Below are 18,283 nucleotides of genomic sequence, written 5' to 3'. Positions count from 1 at the left end.
GGGCGAAGAGCCAATAGAACATTGCTGTAGACATACCCGCTCTTAAAATCTTTTCTCCAAGCCAAATCAGTAGATGGTTCAGGCTGGACATTAGGAAAAAAATTTTCATGAAAAGGGTCATTGGGCACTGGCAGAGGCTGCCCAGGGAGGGGGTTGAGTCACCTTCCCTGGAGGGGTTTAAAGGACGGGTGGATGAGGTGCTGAGGGACATGGTTTGGTGATTGATGGGAATGGTTGGACTCGATGATCCTGTGGGTCTTTTCCAATCTAGTGATTCTATGATTCTATGCAGCAATGGGAGGTAAAGCAGGTGTGCATCTCCATCCCCTCACCTGCTGCCATACCAGTGACCTGGGGGGGCCGGGACAGGTTTCTTTGTGTCCCCCTTTCCCTAGCAGGATCCCCCTGTCCCTGGCTGGGTTACGGACCCAGAGCCACAGGATGATGGAGGGAGCATCCTTCCTCCTCCCAGAGCAGGAGGCTCTGCCCCACAACGACTGAGCGCCCCACACAGCCCCCCCCAAACTGCCCCATTGAAATGTACGGGGGGGCGCACACCGAGAAACCCCACTGGCTCCTCCGCATCCCCCAGTTAAAACCATCAGGGCCACAATGGCCCGGGCCGACAAAGGGACCGGTTCAAAGTCAACGTCTCCCTTCCCCTCGCCTGTATATGAAAGGGAGCAGGAATGCGTTTGAGGCTCCGGGGCTGGGGGCTTCCTGGGGGGATGGAGAGAAAGGGCAGGTTGGCAGGAGGAGGAGGGGGTCCGGCCCGGGAACAATAAATCAAAGGGAAGAGGAGTCACTGCCCGGCAGAGGATCTTCTGAAACCCCCGGGCCACAGCGGGGGCCGGGGAGGAGCCGGGCTGATGGCTGCGAGGGAGCCCCGCGGGGAGGCTTCCTCTGCCCACGGGCAGCGGGGACCCAGCAGTGGGGACCCAGCAGCGGAGCAGACAGTGGGGCTGGCAGCGGGGCAGGTAGTGGGGCAGGTAGTGGGGCAGGCAGTGGGGCAGGTAGTGGGGCAGGCAGCGGGGCTGGCAGCGGGGCAGGTAGTGGGGCAGGTAGTGGGGCAGGCAGCGGGGCTGGCAGTGGGGCAGGTAGTGGGGCTGGCAGCGGGGCAGGTAGTGGGGCAGGTAGTGGGGCTGGCAGCGGGGCTGGCAGTGGGGCAGGCAGCGGGGCTGGCAGTGGGGCAGGCAGCGGGGCAGGCAGCGGGGCTGGCAGCGGGGCAGGCAGCAGGGCAGGCAGTGGGGCTGGCAGTGGGGCTGGCAGTGGGGCAGGCAGCGGGGCTGGCAGCAGGGCAGGCAGTGGGGCAGCCTGCAGGCCTGGTTTGGTGCCCTGGCAAACCAAGCAGCAGGGCCTGTGCCCTGCTCCCCCCTGCATGGCCAAATCCTGTGCCCAAAGAGTAAGGGGCCGAGCAGCAGCTCCCACAGGTGGGGCTGCAGTCGGGAGCCCCTTCAGGGGGTTTTGCCCCTCGAGGTATTTTCCCAGGATGCCCACTCCCCAGGGCAGCCAGGCACAGCTGGGAAGCACAGCCTGGCTTTGATTCCACCTCATCCTCTAGATAATTATTTTTTCCTATAGAAATATTGTTAGGAGTCAATATCATTACAAGGCCTGGGCTGTTCTGCCCCCCTTGGTTTGTGCAGAGCCCAGTGCTGTGCCAGGGGCTACTGCTTGTACTGTGGGTGCCAGCCCTGGGATACGAGCCCCTGGGTGCCAGGAGTTTGGTACTTGTCCCCAGGAATTGTCCCCCGGGGTGCCAGCCCCTGGGTGTGAATGCCTGGGTGTCGGGTGTTTGGTACCTGTCCCTCTGTGCCAGTCCCCACCTGCCAGTCCCTGGCTTCCCAGTCCCAGGGTGTGAGTGCCCTGATGCCATCCTCTGGGTCCGAGTCCCTGAGTTCTGGTCACTGGGTACCAGCCCTCGAGTGACAGTCCCTGAGTCCTGATGTCAGTGTCTGGCTGCTGGTCCCTGTGACCCTGTCCCTGGATGCCAGTCTCTGTGTCCCTGCGTCCCTGTCCCTGGGTTCCAATCCCTGTCCCCCAGTCCCTGGGTGCCAATCTCTGTATCCCTGTCCCTGGGTTCCAGCCCCCTCGGGCCCCAGACCGAACGCAGCCCATCCCGCCAAGGGCTGCTCCCCCCGCTGCTCTCGCCCCTCTCCGGTGCCAGACGGCCGCCGCTCCCGGTAATCCGGGTCAATAAACAGCGAGCGGGGGCAGCGGCGTCGGGGCCGGGATGTGCCGGGACCCGGGGACGGCACCAGGCGGATCCCAGCCCCAGGAGCCCCGGGGTGGCAGATCCCAGCCTTGGGGTGGCAGATCCCAGCCCTCGGGTGGCAGATCCCAGCCCTGGGTTGGCAGATCCCAGCCCTCGGGTGGCAGATCCAATCCCCAGGGTGGCAAATCCCAGCCCTGGAGTGGCAAATCCCAGCCCTGGGGTGGCAGATCCCAGCCTTGGGGTGGCAAATCCCAGCCCTGGGGTGGCAGATCCCAGCCTTGTTGTGGCAGATCCAATCCCCGAGGTGGCAGATCCCAGCCCTGGGGTGTCAAATCCCAGCCCTGGGGTGGCAGATCCAATCCCCGGGGTGGCAAATCCCAGCCCCGAGGTGGCAGATCCCAGCCCCGCGGTGGCAAATCCCAGCCCTGAGGTGGGAGATCCCAGCCCTCGGGTGGCAGATCCAATCCCTGGGGTGGCAGATTCAATCCCCGAGGTGGCAAATCCCAGCCCCGAGGTGGCAGATCCCAGCCCTGGGGTGGCAGATCCCAGCCCCGAGGTGGCAGATCCCAGCCCTGGGGTGGCAAATCCCTGCAGACCGGTGCCCAGGCGGGAGAAAGGGCAGGGGGAGCTGCCCGGAGACGGCCTCGACGGCCCCTTTGTGGGGGGCAGGGGGAGAGGAAAAGCCCGTCAGACGGAGAAGCTATCAAGGCTGCTCCATTGTGGAGCAGATGGGGCCGATAGCCAGGGCTGCAATCAGCTCGCCACGGCGCACCCAGGGCTGAGGGGCTCCGGCCAGGGCTGGGGGGAGCCCCGGTATCTCCCGTGAGGGGCCGCCCCTCGACGGCACCGGGGCCCGGGCTCGCCCCGACTTGTCCCCAGCCCTGACTCATGCCGCCGCGGCTGTCCCTGTCCCCGAAACACCCCCGGGTCCCCTTCCCTGCTCTGGGGAGTCGCTGGGGCTGATGCTGCCCCGACACTTGCATAAGCGCCCCCCTACCCGGGCTGTGCGGGGGCTCAGACCACGGACGGGGCACAGCCATCCCCCGACGTGTCCTCCCGCAGCCCTCCCCACCCTCCTCCCCGGCCCCGAGGGGGAATCGGCACAAGGGGGGGACTCAGCTCGAAGAGGGGCTCAGGCGAAAGCGGGGCACGGCCACCCCCATCGCATTTTAACCCCCGGGGCGCGCGTGGCCCTCACCCTCCGCGGCCCCGACGGCGGCACAGCCCAAGGGGGGGGATACAGCCCAAAGGGGGCACGGCCACCCCCCTCGCCCCTTCCCCCGGTGTCCCGTGCCCCCCCCCTTCCCCGCCCCCCCCCGGGGGATCAAGTTCACGCCCGCCCCGCGCCGCGGGGCCAATGGGGCCGGGCCCCATTTCCATACGGGCCGTTGCGGCGCGGCCCCCGCGCTCAGAGCCCCGGCGGCGCCGCAGCGGGGAGGCAGCGGCGGGCGGGGAGCCCCGCGCCCCGCGCATGGAGCCCTAGGGCCGCGGCAGCATGTTCAGCCCCGACGGGGCGCTGCCGGCCGCCCCTTTCGGCCTCCTGCCCGACGCCGCGCCGCCTTTTCCCCGCGGCGGCTTCGACGGGGCGGCCGCCCAGCCGCTCTTCTTCCCGTTCTCCGCCGAGCCCGAGCCCCCCCGGGAGCCGCCGCCCCGCGCCTGGCTGCCCGCGCCGCCCGCCCCGCCCTGGGCCGCCCCGCCCGCCCCCGCCGCTCCGCCGTTCCCCGCCGCCGCCGCCGCCGCCTTCCCCGGGGCCCCGCTCTGCCCCGCCGCGCCGCCCCCGGGCCCCGGAGGACACGGGGCGCCGGGCAGCAGCGGCAGCTCCAGCGGCGCCGCCAGCGAGGGCGGCCAGTCCAGCGACAGCGGCGACGAGGTGAGCCCCGACGGGACGGGACGGGGCGGGATGCCCTGCGCCGCTACGGTGAGCCCCCGGGGAACCGCGCTCTCCTCGGGGTTGGGGAGCGGGGCCCGGGCTCTGACCCGTGTGCCCCGTCGGGGCGGCGAGCGCCGCGGACACCCCGGGCGACGAGGGCAAACGACTGAAAGGAAAAAAAAGCGTTTGCGGGGACTTTGTCGGTGTCGCCGGGGGTAACACGCTCTCCCCCGTGCCCCGGAGCCGCCGCAGGGGCGCGGAGTGCTGCCCGGGCTCGCTGCCGTGCGCCCCGTCGGGGCAGGGAGCGGCCTGGGAATCGCCGGCCCCGGGAGCCCAGCGGAGGCGGCTGCTTGGGGAGCGCCTCGAGGAAGAAGCTTTGGGATGAAAATGGAGATTTTGGAGACTTGTGGGGAGCAGATTTAGGGTGAGAAAGCTGCTAGTCCAGACGCGGGGCCGCAACTTTGGGGTAAGAAAGGTGGTTTGAAGGGCTTGGGGAAGGCATCTTTGAACGGTGATATAAGTGGCTTGGTCTGGGGGCCGGGGGCGTGTGTGCAGCTTTGGGATGAGAAAGGTAGTTTTAAGGACCAGATTTAGGGTAGGGAAGGTGGTTTGGGGGACTTAAAGATTTTGGGAACTTGTGGGGCAGTGTTGAGGTGAGAAAGTATGTTTTAGGGATTCGGAGGGGGCAGCTTTGAGGTGAGAAAGGTGGTTTTGGGGTCAGCTCTCCCCGCCCGCAGCCCAGGAGCCGTCGGGCGGGGGATGCTCGGGGCAGCGCGGTTCCCCCGGTCTCTCGGCCGCTCCTCCGGGTCTCCGCGGGCCCCGACGGCGCGGGCAGAGCCGGTGCTGCCGGGGCTCTGCTGGCCGCCTCGGTGCGGAGCTGCCGCCGGGATTCGGGAGCTCCCCTGCCTTCCGGGATGCGACCATCGAGGGATGCGCATCCCCAGTGGGGTTGGGGGGAGCGGAAAAGTTTTTCTTTTTTTCCCCGGCTGAGGGAAGGTGAGGATTCAGGAGCAGGGATGCTTCGGGCTCCTTCCTCTCGATACCCTCCAGGAATTAAAACGCAAGACCCAGCGGCAAGAGGGCGATCCGTAAACCCCGAAACTGCGCACCGTATGTGGGAATGGAGTAAAAAGACGCCAAATGCCCCCCCCCGCCCGCAGCCACTCAAGGCTGCGCTGCAGGCAGGGAGGGAAGTATCTTTCCAGAAGGGAAGAGCTCCGTTGTGGCAAGGAGGCGTCGAATCCCACTGGATCATGGGCGCTTTCATCTGAAACATTTCACCCTTCCCGGGGCGCTGGAGAGGGGCTGCCCCGTGCCCCAGAGCCGTGGAGAGGGGTCGTGAGATGAGTGGGAGAGGGGCGATGCCTCTCACCGCTGCCTCGGGTCCGAGCCCGGGGGCAGAGGGGACGTTCCCAGGGGCTCTCGGTGCTACCGGGACCAGCCTGGTGTCCCCTCGTGTCACCCTGGGTTCTGCCACACCAGCGTGGTGGGAGCTGGGCGGTCGGGGGGTGCTCCTGCCCCACGGCATGGGGGGAGTGGAGGCATTTTTGGGTCCCTGAGGAGCGCCTCTTGTTCAGGAGTTGGGGGAAACCCTTCTACCACCCACCGACCCCCCCGCCCGGAGGGGCAGCACCCAGTGGTCCAAGGGCTCAGCAGAGCCGCTCCTGCCCCGTCCCCGTCCCACACGGAACCCCCAGCCGATGGGCATGAGTTTGACCCCTCTCAGCTCGTCTCTGCCCCTGCCAGGATGCGCCAACCTCGGAGGAGCTGGAGCAGTTCGCCAAGGACCTCAAGCACAAGCGCATCATGCTGGGCTTCACCCAGGCTGACGTGGGGCTGGCCCTGGGCACCCTCTACGGTAAAGGAGTCCCCTGGGTCCTGTCTGCCCCACAGCCGGGGGGAAGGGAGAGGCCTGGGAGGGGGTGGAACACCTGGGAATGGAGATCTCTGCTCCTTAACGACCTGCAAAGGAGTTGGTGAGCACTAGCCCCAGGGCTCCTGAGGCTCCCCAGCCCTGTTAAGTACTCTAGGAAGGTTTTGACAAGGAACTGAATTAAAATAACTACAGCTCTTGTTAAAGAGTGTTTCAGCGCTTTAAATCTTTGCCGAAACAGCAGGGAGAATGCAGCGTTTGATTTCCCCCTTCCCAGGGGCAGGGGGTGCTGGAGGAGGGAGATGCCCCAGTGCAAGAGCAGGATCCCCCATTCCCTGGGACAAGGGATGCTGGGTGAGAGGAGGTGCTGGAGGGGGGAGATTCCCCAGCACGGGGAGGAGCGGAGCGTGATGCCCTGTCTGCCCACGCAGGGAAGATGTTCAGCCAGACGACCATCTGCCGCTTCGAAGCGCTCCAGCTCAGCTTCAAGAACATGTGCAAGCTGAAGCCGCTGCTGCAGCGCTGGCTCAACGAGGCAGAGAACACAGACAACATGCAAGAGGTACGGGGCTGGGGAGTGCCGGGAGTCAGGGACACGGCACACTGGCAAGGCAGCAAGCTGCATCTTCTCATCCTGTTTACACACGGTTTTGGGGAGAGAGGAAGCAGGCAGGCATCTTGTGGCATAGTAGCATCATTGCCATGGCTTCAGCCCAGTTGTATGGGGAGCCACCGGGTCTCGCCTTCTGCTGGGCTGGAGGAGCCCAATTTTACACCCCCACCCCCAACACCTTGACAAAACCACGGCAGCATCCGTCTCGGAGCAGCCGGGTGCTGCTGGAGTCTCAGCTGAGCTAGAGGTGCAACTCACTGCTCCCTGGGGAGCCTGGACCAAGATGCGTTGATCCCCCTGCCACTGCGAACGGCCCCAGTCGCGTGGGGCAGTCACAGGGACAAAACGTGTCCCTCCCAGACCTCTGCACCCACAGCACACGTGTCCAGAGCCTTGTGGGGACATTGCTAGCCCTGTTGACCCAGAGTGTGGCTTTTCGCCTGTCTCCAGATGTGCAATGCAGAGCAAGTGTTGGCGCAAGCCCGGAAGAGAAAACGCAGGACCAGCATCGAGACCAACGTGAAGGGGACGCTGGAGAGCTTCTTCCGCAAGTGTGTGAAGCCCAGTCCTCAGGAGATCTCCCAGATCGCCGAGGACCTCAACCTGGACAAAGATGTAGGTTGGGAGGGTTTGTAGGGTGGGTGCCCCAAGTGGCCGTGGTTCCTGAGCACCACATCAGGCCAGTTTTATAGTGGAAACTGTGGGAGGGTGGCCAGGGCTGGTAGCCCAAGGTGGGGCTGGGGCAGGGGGAATGCTGTGCTGGTGAGACATGTGCTGTGGAGATGCCACCAGCAGAAGGGTCTCCTTGTCACGCATAGCTTGTATCAGAAACGGCGTGGCCAGCAGATCCAGGGAGGTTCTTCTCCCTCTGTACTGGGCACTGGTGAGACCACTCCTTGAATCCTGTGTTCAGTTCTGGGCCCCCCACCACAAGAAGGATGTTGAGGCTCTGGAGCGAGTCCAGAGAAGAGCAACGAAGCTGATGAAGGGGCTGGAGAACAGGCCTTATGAGGAACGGCTGAGAGAGCTGGGGGTGTTTAGCCTGGAGAAGAGGAGGCTGAGGGGAGACCTCATTGCTCTCTACAACTACCTGAAAGGAGGTTGTGGAGAGGAGGGAGCTGGTCTTTTCTCCCAAGTGACAGGGGACAAGATGAGAGGGAATGGCCTCAAGCTCCACCAGGGGAGGTTCAGGTTCAAGCTGGACATCAGGAAAAATATTTCACAGAAAAGGTCATTGGGCAGTGGCAGAGGCTGCCCAGGGAGGTGGTTGAGTCACCTTTCCTCAAGGTGTTTAAAGGACAGGTGGATGAGGTGCTGAGGGACATGGTTTAGTGATTTATGGGAATGGTTGGACTCGATCCTGGAGGTCTTTTCCAACCTAGTGATTCCATCCATGATTCTGTGATTCTATGATAGTGCCTGTGCTCGCCCCCCTGACTCTTCCCTGTCTCCCCTCCCTTGCAGGTGGTCCGGGTCTGGTTCTGCAACCGGCGTCAGAAAGGCAAGCGGCTGCTGCTGCCCTTCGGCAACGAGGCAGAGGGGGTGATGTACGACATGAACCAGTCCCTGGTGCCCTCCGGCCTGCCTGTCCCAGTGACATCTCAGGGCTACACCCTAGCGCCGTCCCCTCCCGTCTACATGCCACCCTTCCACAAAGCTGAGATGTTCCCTCAAGTGCTGCAGCCTGGGCTCTCCATGAGCAACAACAACCACTGAACCGGGGGCTGCAGGGGCCGGCGCGGTGCTGCCCCGACACCGCGGCCAGGCTGGCTCTGCGGGGGCAGCTCTGCCCGTGGCGGGCACTGGCACGGCCCCGCTCCATGCCCAGGCACTCGCTGGGCTGCCTCAGGGCTTCTGGGGCACCAAGGACAGGTGGTTACTCCCAGCTCTTCCCAGTTAGGTGAGTTTACTGGTCCCAGCAGTGATAGCCCCTCCTCCAACCTCTTCTGGGGGTCAGCTGCTCCTGCCCCACGGCACCCCACAGTTGCCATGCATGCCCGGGGCGCGGAGCGGAGCTGCCTGTGCCCGCCTCTGCCCAGCTGAGCCATTCTCCTGCAAGACCCAGAAACAATGGATTCTTTTAGATTTTTTTTAAGGGGTGGGGAATGGGGAGGGGGGTGGGGTGATTATTTTTTTTTAATGGCTTTTGGTTGTAGTTTTTTAAAGGGAAAAAAAAAAATCTCTGTAGTGATGACTAGTTCCCCTGGTGCCCCCTCCCTGTCAACAGTAGAGCGGGGCTGGGGCGCTGGGGACCCCGGCAGCTCTGCCCGCCCTAGTGGAGCTGGAGGTGGGGCTGGAGGTGGGTGAGGGCTCGGGCTCGCCCCGCCACCCAGGAGAGCTTTGCAGGGCTCATCTGGGGGGCAGTGGTGGGTGTCCTCCCCGGCTTTGCTGCCCAGCATCACCCTGGGTGCCCTGTGCCCCTCCAGCCATGTTCCCACTGCCCCAGGACCATCTTCCTCGGGGGTCCCAGCCCCCCTGTTCATGCTGCACCCCCCATGCCTGTGCCTTCAGCCCACTGTAGTTAATGATGATCTTTACATTTGTTTGGTCTTTTTTTTTTTTTTTTTCTGAATCACTTTTCCTCTGGCAATGGAATAAATCTTGGTTCTTTGGGGAACAACAGTGAGTTCACCTTTTCCTCGCTTCCCCTGCAGCCCAGCGGCATGAGGTGCTCCCAAACGGGTCCCCATCATCCCCACCACCAGGAGTGGTGGCAGCTGTGCCCTGGAGAGACAGCAGCTCGGGGCTGTGCCCTCCAAAACAGGTGGTCAGGAGTTGGGGGCTACCTTCCAAATAGTTGGAGCTGTTTTCTTCCACTGCTGCTTAAAGTAGAACCCAGTGGGATCTCATAGGCAGGCAGGGATGTGGTGGGAGCTGCCAAGCTTTTCCAGCACCAGGGAGCCTTGGGGCTGCCAGCGTGGCTCCGATGAGCAAGGGATGCTCCCTGTAGGCATGGTCAGCATCATGGTGGCTGTGGTGAGTGGTGCCAGCACAGCCAGCAAGTTCCAGGTCAGCAGCAGGAGCTGAGCTGGTGAGAACTGGGTGGTGTCAGCCCAGCCAGGAGAAGCAAAGCTCTGGGGGATGACACCTCCTTTTTCACTGCTGTGGCCTCCACAGCCCGATTTGCCACCAATCTGTGTTCCCGAGGGATTTTTTTCCCCTTAGCAGAAGGGATGGAATGACAGAGCTGGTAGGGAAAGCTCTGAAGAGCTGCTTTTTCAGCTCCACTGCCATTAAGGGATGGGTTTGCTCTCTACAGCTGGCCTCAAGCCCTGCTGCTGTGGGTGGGACAGGAGTGGGGTCACTGCAGGCACTGTGGGACCTGCTGAGGGTGCACTCTGGGCAGGATCCCCCTGGATCACCCTCCATCCCATCCCATCCCATCCCATCCCATCCCATCCCATCCCATCCCATCCCATCCCATCCCATCCCCACTTGTTCCCCAGAGCCTAAGTGCTCAGGGTGGCCTCCCTGCCTTCAGGGTGGGGGCATGGCACCCACTGGAAACCACCCTCCTCGCCGCTGCCCTTTGCTGCCTGGCATCTGCGGGGTGGGCTGGAGGTGCTGGAGGCAGGCAATCAACAGTGTGGGCAGCAGAAAGCCTCGCCTCTGGAGCCGAGGTTTGCTTCTTGCTGCATTCTCAACCATCTGATTTTCCAGCAAGGATGGAGCCCTGGCCCCTGCAGCACCCCAAATGCTACTCAGCCCCTCCTGCTCTGCTTTCAGTTGACCCAGAAGACAAAACAAGGCGGAAATCAGAAGCCACAGAAATCGGAAGATCGCAGTGTGCTTGCCAAACTGCAACCTGGCTCAGGCTGGGCTGGGTGAGCGGATGCTGGGGGTGAGCACGTCTCCTCTGATGAGGGGATGTCACCGCAGACCTCGGCTCCGTTGCACCCCAGGCACAGGGAAAGGATTCCAGAGGGTGGCAAGGGTGGGCTTGGACAACTTGTGGGCTGCAGTGAGGGAAACCAGGCAAAACCTATGTCAAAATGAGTTGTTTGTGTCAGCGGTTTATGGCACGGAGCTGAGGGGCATGGATGGAGCAGTTGTGTCCCACTCTCTGGTCCTGTCACCCAGTCCTGACACCTGGCACTGATCCCTGATGGGTGCTTCCCCTCGCCACTGCCTGTGCCCAGGGAGCAGGGCACGCAGTGCAGGGCAGATGTGTGGTACAGGGTGCTGGGCGGGTGCCTGTGGTGCAGGATGTGTGCGTGGTGCCACCTGCTTGCCATGCGCACCTCCCTGGAGGGGTTTAAGGCATGGGTGGACGAGGTGCTAAGGGGCATGGTTTAGTGTTTGATAGGAATGGTTGGACTTGATGATCCGGTGGGTCTCTTCCAACCTGGTTATTCTATGATTCTATGATTCAGTGCCTGCGGTGCAGGATGTGCCCGCGGTGCAGGGTGCTTTCCATGCAGAGTGCCTGCAGTGCAGGCTGTGTGCGTGGTGCCGGCTGCTCTCTGCGAGTTCCCCACGCTGCAGGATGTGCCCACAGTGCAGGCTGTGTGCACGGCGCATGGTACCTGCAGCACAGCGTGCTGTACAGGGGTGCTGGGGGCACACGGAGCAGGGTGCTGGTGCTGCAGGGTGTCTGTGGGACCAGCTTCGCTCTGGGCTTGCTGCGAGGCTCCGGCCAGCACCACCTCGCTGGCTTCCTGCCACAGCAGGGCAGGGAAGTGAGAAACCACAGTGTCCCTCTCTCAAACGGCACTGAGCAGGCTGAGATTGCTCTCGAGAGCGTCCGGTGTCCTGCCACTACTCACTGGCACGGTGACACCCATGGCTGAGGATGGGGGTGGCAGGGATGTGGGTGCTGCTGGGAAGCAGCAGAGCAGCAGCTGTGCTCAGTGTTCCTGCTGTGGGTGCTGAGCCCTCCCCAGGGATGCCCTGAGCATGGCTTCTCAACCCCAGCCAGAACAGGTCACCACGGAGCCTCTGCCACCACCATTCACAACCGCAGGGGAAGGCTGGGGAGCCCTGAGCCCCCCTGCCCTGCCAGCCCCACAACACAGGCAGAGCCCCTTCAGCAGGGTGTCATTTATTTCCAAAGGCCCCTCCTGTCTTGCAGCGCCCTGCTGAATTTGGTCAGTGTGGGGTCTGGGGGGGATCTGTCCCATTTTGCAATTAGGTCACACGAAGTTGCTTAATCTCTCAGTGTGGCAACAGCCAGGCTGGGAGGAGAGGTTGGAGCTCCCATGCCCCTCCCTGCCCCATGTCCTGGTCTGTAGGAGGGTGCCCCACACTCCCCTCTCCTCTGCCCAGACGTGGCCCAGCACAAACCAGCCCTGCATCAGGTGTTAAACCAGCTCTCCAGGTCAGGATAGACCTGGCCGTGGGGCAGGCTGGGGTAGGCGGTGCAGATGGTGCAGATCCGCTCCCTCCAGTCAGCATAGAGCTTCACGCTGAACCTTTCCTGCCAGGCGAAGAACTGCCGGTAGCGGCTGGAGTTCATGGTCTTCAGGAAGGTAGCCAGCTCTTCCAGGGACCCGAAGTCATCAACGTGAATGAAAGAGCCTGCAGGAACGAACTGTTCATAGTTGGCCCGGGGAGGGCCCAGCACCACGGGCACAGTGCCAGCCATCAGCGAGTTCCTCCAGAGCTTTTCGGTGATGTAGTCCTGGTGGATGGAGTTCTCGAAGGCCAAATAGAACTTGGACTTGGATGTTGTTGGCAAGAGGCAGTCGTTGCAAAGCGGCTTTTTATTTGCTTTCCCGTAGATATTCACATGGAGGTACCTGGAGAGGTTTTTGTAGACTTGGGCTCTTTTCTGAGACCTGTGGTAGTTGCTGATAACCCAGGACACCAAGTTGGTCTTGGTGGGGATGTTCACAGTGGCCGACCGGTTGGGCACGAGCTTGCCGTAGGGGATGAAAATGTCCGAGTCCTTCCTGTAGGTCATCACCCAGTTGAAGGTCTGGTTCCATCTCGCTAGAGCTTTAGTGTTGGAGGGGGACTCCAGGGAGACCCACACCCAGCTCTGCCCTGGTGGCCTCTCCGTGGGGAGGTTGTCCCTGCCAGGCCGGAGCCTGGTGTGTGGGAACACCACCACATCTGCCCGGCCCAGGAGCTGCCGCTCCATGGTGAGCTGGCAGCCTGCGATGCCGTACAGCTCATGGCAAACGTCCCCCCTGAGGTTGGGGACCTGCTTTGAGGGCCATTCCCACACCAGGACCACCAGTGGCTCTGTTTGCTTGGGGGCTTTTCTGAAGGGCTTGGAGCAGTGGAGGAGGCCCCTCAGGTTCCAGAGGGTGGTTGCAAACAACCCAGCGGTGACCACTGCCTTCATGCTTGGCCGGCCACATGGCAGCCACGGCAGCCGCGAAGCCCAGGTCATGCTGCTGAATGGTTGTCACCTTCCCTGGTGACAGAGCCAACACCTGGGAGAGAGGAGAGGCCACCGAGGGCCATCAGCTCCGCTTGCCAGAGGCAAAGGGTGATGGGGAGATGCCAGGACCAGAGAAGATGGGGAAAGGACTTCTCCATGAAACCTGGATCCAATATAACTCCTGGTCCCTCCACCGGCTTCCAGCATCCCAAGGGTCCTCTGTACACCCAAGGATGGCTTTTGTGTCACCTCCCCATGGTCACCAGGGTCCTTATCTTCAGGACAAGCAGGGATGTTGGCCAAGGGGGAGTGCAGAGCTGATGGGCAGCAGCAACCCATCCCCACCGCCCCAACTGCCTGGCACCACTCCCTGTGGCACACGCAAGGGATGCGGTCCTGGGTGCTTGCTCAGTGCCTCAGTTTCCTCATCTGACAAACAGCTGTGGTCCCACGCCACCCTTCTTACCTTACCCAGGGCAGGTTGAGCCTGAGATACAGCCGGGCTCGCTGCAGCCAAGCTCCAAGCCCGGGGGTGTGCAGGATGGGGCCACGTACCAAAGGGAGAGGGCAACCCCTCAGGTCCCCCCCTGAACAACTCCAGTGAGGCTCCAGCTGTGAACAGGGGTGTCCCTGGGAGTGACTGGAAAGTCTGAAATCCTACTCAGGGCTGGACCAGAATGTCTTGCCCAAAAGATGCCTCCTTACCCAAGCACCCTACTGTGGTAATGGCAGGGGTCTCCCCAGGCGCAGGGGTCTCCCCAAGCTCAGGATGCTCTCCCTGGACCCAGGGTGCTCTCCCCAGGCTGGGGATGCTCTCCCTGGGCTCAGGGTGCTCCCTCTGGCCACCAAGGGCACAGGGCACCCTAGCAGGCTGGGAGCTGGCAGCCTTGGTGCCCCCAACACTCATACTTTATTTTCAGTGTACCAGATGGCAGTGCCCCGCAGGGAGGGCACCGCGGGCAGGGGACACCCAGGGCTGGCACTGGGGTTCCCAGCCTGCAGGCACATGGGAACCCTGACCGTGAGATGCTCACCCTGACACGGTGCCCACCTGCCTCTGCCGGCGGTGCTGCGCTTTAACTGGTGGCACTGGTGGGAGTGGAGTGCAGCGGTGGGTGGCGATGGGGACGTTCGGCTGGGTTGGGGACAGGCCACCAGCTCAAGCTCACCCAAGGGTGCCTGTCCCAGAGACAGAGCTCAGCACCAAAGGTGCTTTCCCGTCCAGGTAACTTGATACACATTGGCTGCCCGAATCCTGTGCTGATTCCTCGGTGACTTCAAACCCTCCTGGGAAGTCATGCCCTGCTTTCCCACCTCAACCACTGCGGTTTTGCTGTGAAAAATCCCTTCCCTGCATTGGCCCATTCCATCTGTCCACTAAAATATCTGAGCTAAGTTTAGGCTCCAGCAGAACCCAAAGCAGGGAGGGCTGGGAAGGTTTGCCCAGCTTCCCGCACCACGAGCTGTGGCACTGGTGCTCTGGCTTGCTCTGGCAGCAGGGATGCTGTCCCCGTTTAGAGGATGCTCTGGGAGGGCAGTGCCAGGAGCTGACCCATTTCTCAGCCCCTCTCCCCACACTGGACAATGGTGCTGAGCTCAGACTTACCCGGGAAGGGCCGGCGTGCAAGGTGCTGGTGTGTGTCTGCCCGGACAGCTGCAAGCACTGGGCTGGGGCAGGCACCGGCTTCCTCTTTTCTGTGGTTTAACTTAGTACTGGCCCCACAGTGGGTCCTTCCTGCTCGCACAGCAGCTGGCACAGCCCGCTCCCAGCACTTCCCCTGTGTCGTGCCAGCAGCGACGCGACCCACGGTAGGGTGCGTGCCCTGGGGGTGGGTGCCCCACGGCTGGGTACGTGCCCCAAGGCTGAGCAGGTGCCCCATGGCCAGGTGTGTACCCTTAGGGTGGGTGCCCCACGGCTGGGTACGTGACCTCAGGAGGAGTACTTGCCCTGGGGGTGGGTGCCCCACGGCTGAGTGGGTGCTCCGAGACCAGGTGGACACCCTGTGACTTGGGTGCATGGCTCGTGCATGCACCCTGTCTGAGAAGGTCAGAATTGGGTCCACAATTCATAGCAAGGAGTGTTTCCCATGGCTGCATGGTTGCCCCACGGCAGTGTGGTTGCCCCATGGCTGTGTGAGCGTCCTGTAGCTGGGTCGGAGCTGTGTGGCTGAGTGCTTACCCCACATATGGGTGCTGCCCGTGGCTTGTGCATGCCCTGCAGCTGCTCCATGGCTGGGTATTCCATCTGGCTGGGTGCATGCCATCCAGCTTGGAGCATTCTCCATGCCTAGGTGGGATGCTCTTACCCAGTGCATGCTCTATGGCAGGTGCTGCCCTGTAGCAATGCCCTGGCACTCCCAGGGAAGCCTCCGGCTGCAGGCATTGCTCACCGCTCTGTGCCTGCACATCCTACCCTATTCCCCTGTGCTTCCCCCACCATATTCCAGCCAGGCTGTGGCTCCTTGGAGAAGGCGTGTGTGGCCCCATGTGGGATTTCAGTTCCGTAAAGGGGTTTCCAAGGTGCCGGGTTTGAAACCAAGCCCAAATTGTGGCTCCTTTCTGCCAAGCGCCTCTCCGGTCCCAGCTGCCACCCAGAGCCCTGATGCCCTGCTCAGGCTGCAGTTTTCCAAGGTGCCCATCCTGGGTTTGCCTGTTGGAGCTCTGGCCCTGTGGGTGGGGAAAGCTGCCCCACCAGAGCACACCCCACAGACACCCTTTTGCTGAGATAACAAATACATCATCATCATCATCATTATTAGTACTACTATTCCCAAAAGGAGGATTGACGGGTCCGGCTGCTTGCACCAGCACATGCAGCTCCCCCTGGAATCCCTTACGAGCAGCCAAAGAGTGAGGTGCTTCTTCAGCCTGGACTGGAAACATGCATTTCCTTGGTGTTTGTTGCCACCCATGGCAGTGCGGGTGAGGATGGAGAGTGGGATCAGTCCCAGAGACTCAGCCTGGCGCTGCCACCCAGGACCACAGGTGATTCCCTCTTGGTGGGTGCTGGGAAGGAGCCAGCTCCTCGCCTGGCTCTGTGTGCTGGGCGTTCAAGTACCCTGCGTGTGCTGGGATGGGTGCAGGCAGGGCTGTGCCCTCAGTCACCCTGAGGTGCCTCCTGCCTGTAGCGTGGTTGAAAACAGGATGCCAGCCTGACTTTGGCTCCACTGACTCATCTTGAAACCATCAGCTAACGTGGCACCAGCAGCTCCTGGGTGCTGCCAAGCCTCGGGCACCTATCCTGGCCAGGATGCTTCTGTAGAGAGGGAAGGCAAGCACATGTGCCTCGGCTTCCTCCTGCACCCAGGCCGGGACCTGGCCATGCACCCAGCTGGATTCTGTCCTGGCATCACTGTCTGGACACCACATCTCCCCCAGAGCCCCAGCAGGGAAGGAGAGCTGGGGAAACGGAGGCAGACAGAGGAGCCCTGAGGTGTGCATGCTGTCCCTGGAGCTGGCAGGGGCACACACAGAGCTGGGGTCCCAAACCTCTCCCAGGGGCTCCTTGGGCTGCTTGAGCACCCCCGGGATCCACGCGCCCCGCTGCTCCCTCGCTCCTGCTGGCTGCCTGGATGCTGGGAGCACGGTGGTAGCAGCAGGGTAAGGGGCTGGGCAGCGGCTGTGCCACCGCAGTGGGGTACGACAGGGCTCTGCGGTTTCAGTGCCGCCCTGGGAGCCCTTGAGGCCAAACGGCAGTGCTGGGCTGGGTGTTTTTTCCTCCTCAGCCATGTCCCCTGTTTCCTGTTATATATTCTCACCCTCTTTCTGCCTTTCTCCTCCTGCGCGATCGAGAACCCAGATACAGGCGCTGCAGAGCCCACAGGGCTGTGGGCAGCACACCCTGCCTGGCCAGAGCCACCATCCCCTGGCAGCATCGCTGGATGGGAAAGGGGGTGCCAGTGTCTCCCCTGACACCTTGCTGGCTGTGAGCAGGGCGCCCCTGTGACCATCCTTGCACGTGGAAGTGACCAGGTCTGGGCTCCTCATCATCCCCCTCCTCCAGCTGCACGTCCACACTGCCACAGGGTAGGGAGAAATGGGTCCCCAAAAGATGCGCATACCCCAGTCTGTGACCCCCCATCCACAGTAGCCAGGCAGTTGCCAAGTGGATGCAGGATGGATGGTGGAGCAGGAAGGAGCTTTCCTGCACCCCAGTGCGGCCCCAACACACCCCAGCCCTGGGTGATGCAGCTGGTGGGTCTGGGCACCCTGACGCTGCGGCGCAGTTGCTGAAATCTCAAAGCCAGGCTGATATCCAGGGCCAGCTCAGCCCAGATGTGCTAGGCAGAAGCCTCCAGCATCCAGGGCCGGACCACGGGTAGAATCCTAGAATGTCCTCAGTTGGAAGGTCCTCACAAGGAACGTTGAGTCCAATTCCTTTTCCTGCACAGGACAACCCCATGGGTAACCCAGAGGCAACAGCAGACCCACCAGGGCAAGGAGCTCTGTGGGTGGGTGCTGCCATCTGCAGATGACCCCACACAGATGGAGGAGCTTGACCATTGCACTTCGAGGTCTGTGGAGATGGGTCACTGGGTCCTCGGAGCTGTGCTGCCCCATAGAATCGTAGAATAGAATCATAGAATCACTAGGTTGAAAAGGACCCACTGAATCATTGAGTCCAACCATTCCCATCAATCACTAAACCATGTCCCTCAGCACCTTGTCCACCTGTCCCTTAAACACCTCGAGGGAAGGTGACTCAACCCCCTCCCTGGGCAGCCTCTGCCACTGCCCAATGACCCTTTCCATGAAATATATTTTCCTAATGTCCAGCCTGAACCTCCCCTGGTGGAGCTTGAGGCCATTCCCTCTCGTCCTGTCCCCTGTCACTTGGGGGAAGAGCCCAGCTCCCTCCTCTCCACAACCTCCTTTCAGGTAGTTGTAGAGAGCAATGAGGTCTCCCCTCAGCCTCCTCTTCTCCAGGCTAAACACCCCCAGCTCCCTCAGCTGCTCCTTGTAAGCTCCTTGCTCCTTGTTCTCCAGCCCCCTCACCAGCTTCGTTTCTCTTCTCTGGACTCGCTCCAGAGCCTCAACATCCTTCTTGTGGTGAGGGGCCCAGAACTGAACACAGGATTCATGGCGCGCTGCTGGCCTCTTGCTGGCCCCTCAAGGAGTTCTGCAGTCATGCCAAGCAGCAGAGGAGCTGCAAAGCTCACCAGGATCCACCCTGGGACAGCGGGAGGGAGTGAGGCAGGAGACCTGTGTCAGGGCTTTGAGCCCACGAGCACGTGCAGCACCCGTCCGAGCTAGGGAGCCGCTCTGCTGCAGGGCAGGGGGCTTTGCAGGGCTCCTGGTGTGGGCTGGGGACAATCCATGTGCAACCCCTTGGGACCAGCCAAGGGTGCCTCACCTCACCCCATGTTGAGCCCAGATTTTATGGA

At 62.3% G+C, this 18,283-nt stretch overlaps 2 protein-coding genes across 2 annotated transcripts; one reads left to right on the top strand and one right to left on the bottom strand.

Moving 5' to 3' along the window:
• Window positions 1–3,710: 3,710 nt before the first annotated feature.
• On the top strand, window positions 3,711–8,644 carry LOC138729279 (POU domain, class 5, transcription factor 3-like). The gene is made up of 5 exons (XM_069873353.1): window positions 3,711–4,085; window positions 5,832–5,943; window positions 6,390–6,520; window positions 7,022–7,186; window positions 8,036–8,644. The coding sequence occupies exons 1-5, from the start codon at window positions 3,711–3,713 to the stop codon at window positions 8,285–8,287; spliced, it is 1,035 nt and encodes a 344-aa protein (XP_069729454.1). The 3' UTR covers window positions 8,288–8,644.
• A 2,966-nt stretch (window positions 8,645–11,610) lies between these two features.
• On the bottom strand, window positions 11,611–14,568 carry FUT7 (fucosyltransferase 7). The gene is made up of 2 exons (XM_069873207.1): window positions 14,506–14,568; window positions 11,611–12,951 (listed from the first exon to the last, which is right to left on the bottom strand). The coding sequence occupies exon 2, from the start codon at window positions 12,906–12,908 to the stop codon at window positions 11,865–11,867; it is 1,044 nt and encodes a 347-aa protein (XP_069729308.1). The 5' UTR covers window positions 12,909–12,951; window positions 14,506–14,568; the 3' UTR covers window positions 11,611–11,864.
• Between the last annotated feature and the right edge of the window lie 3,715 nt (window positions 14,569–18,283).

This window comes from Phaenicophaeus curvirostris, chromosome 20, assembly GCF_032191515.1.
Source record: "Phaenicophaeus curvirostris isolate KB17595 chromosome 20, BPBGC_Pcur_1.0, whole genome shotgun sequence".
NCBI classification, from domain to species: Eukaryota; Metazoa; Chordata; class Aves; order Cuculiformes; family Cuculidae; genus Phaenicophaeus; species Phaenicophaeus curvirostris.
This window is presented reverse-complemented; position numbering and strand designations above follow the sequence as displayed.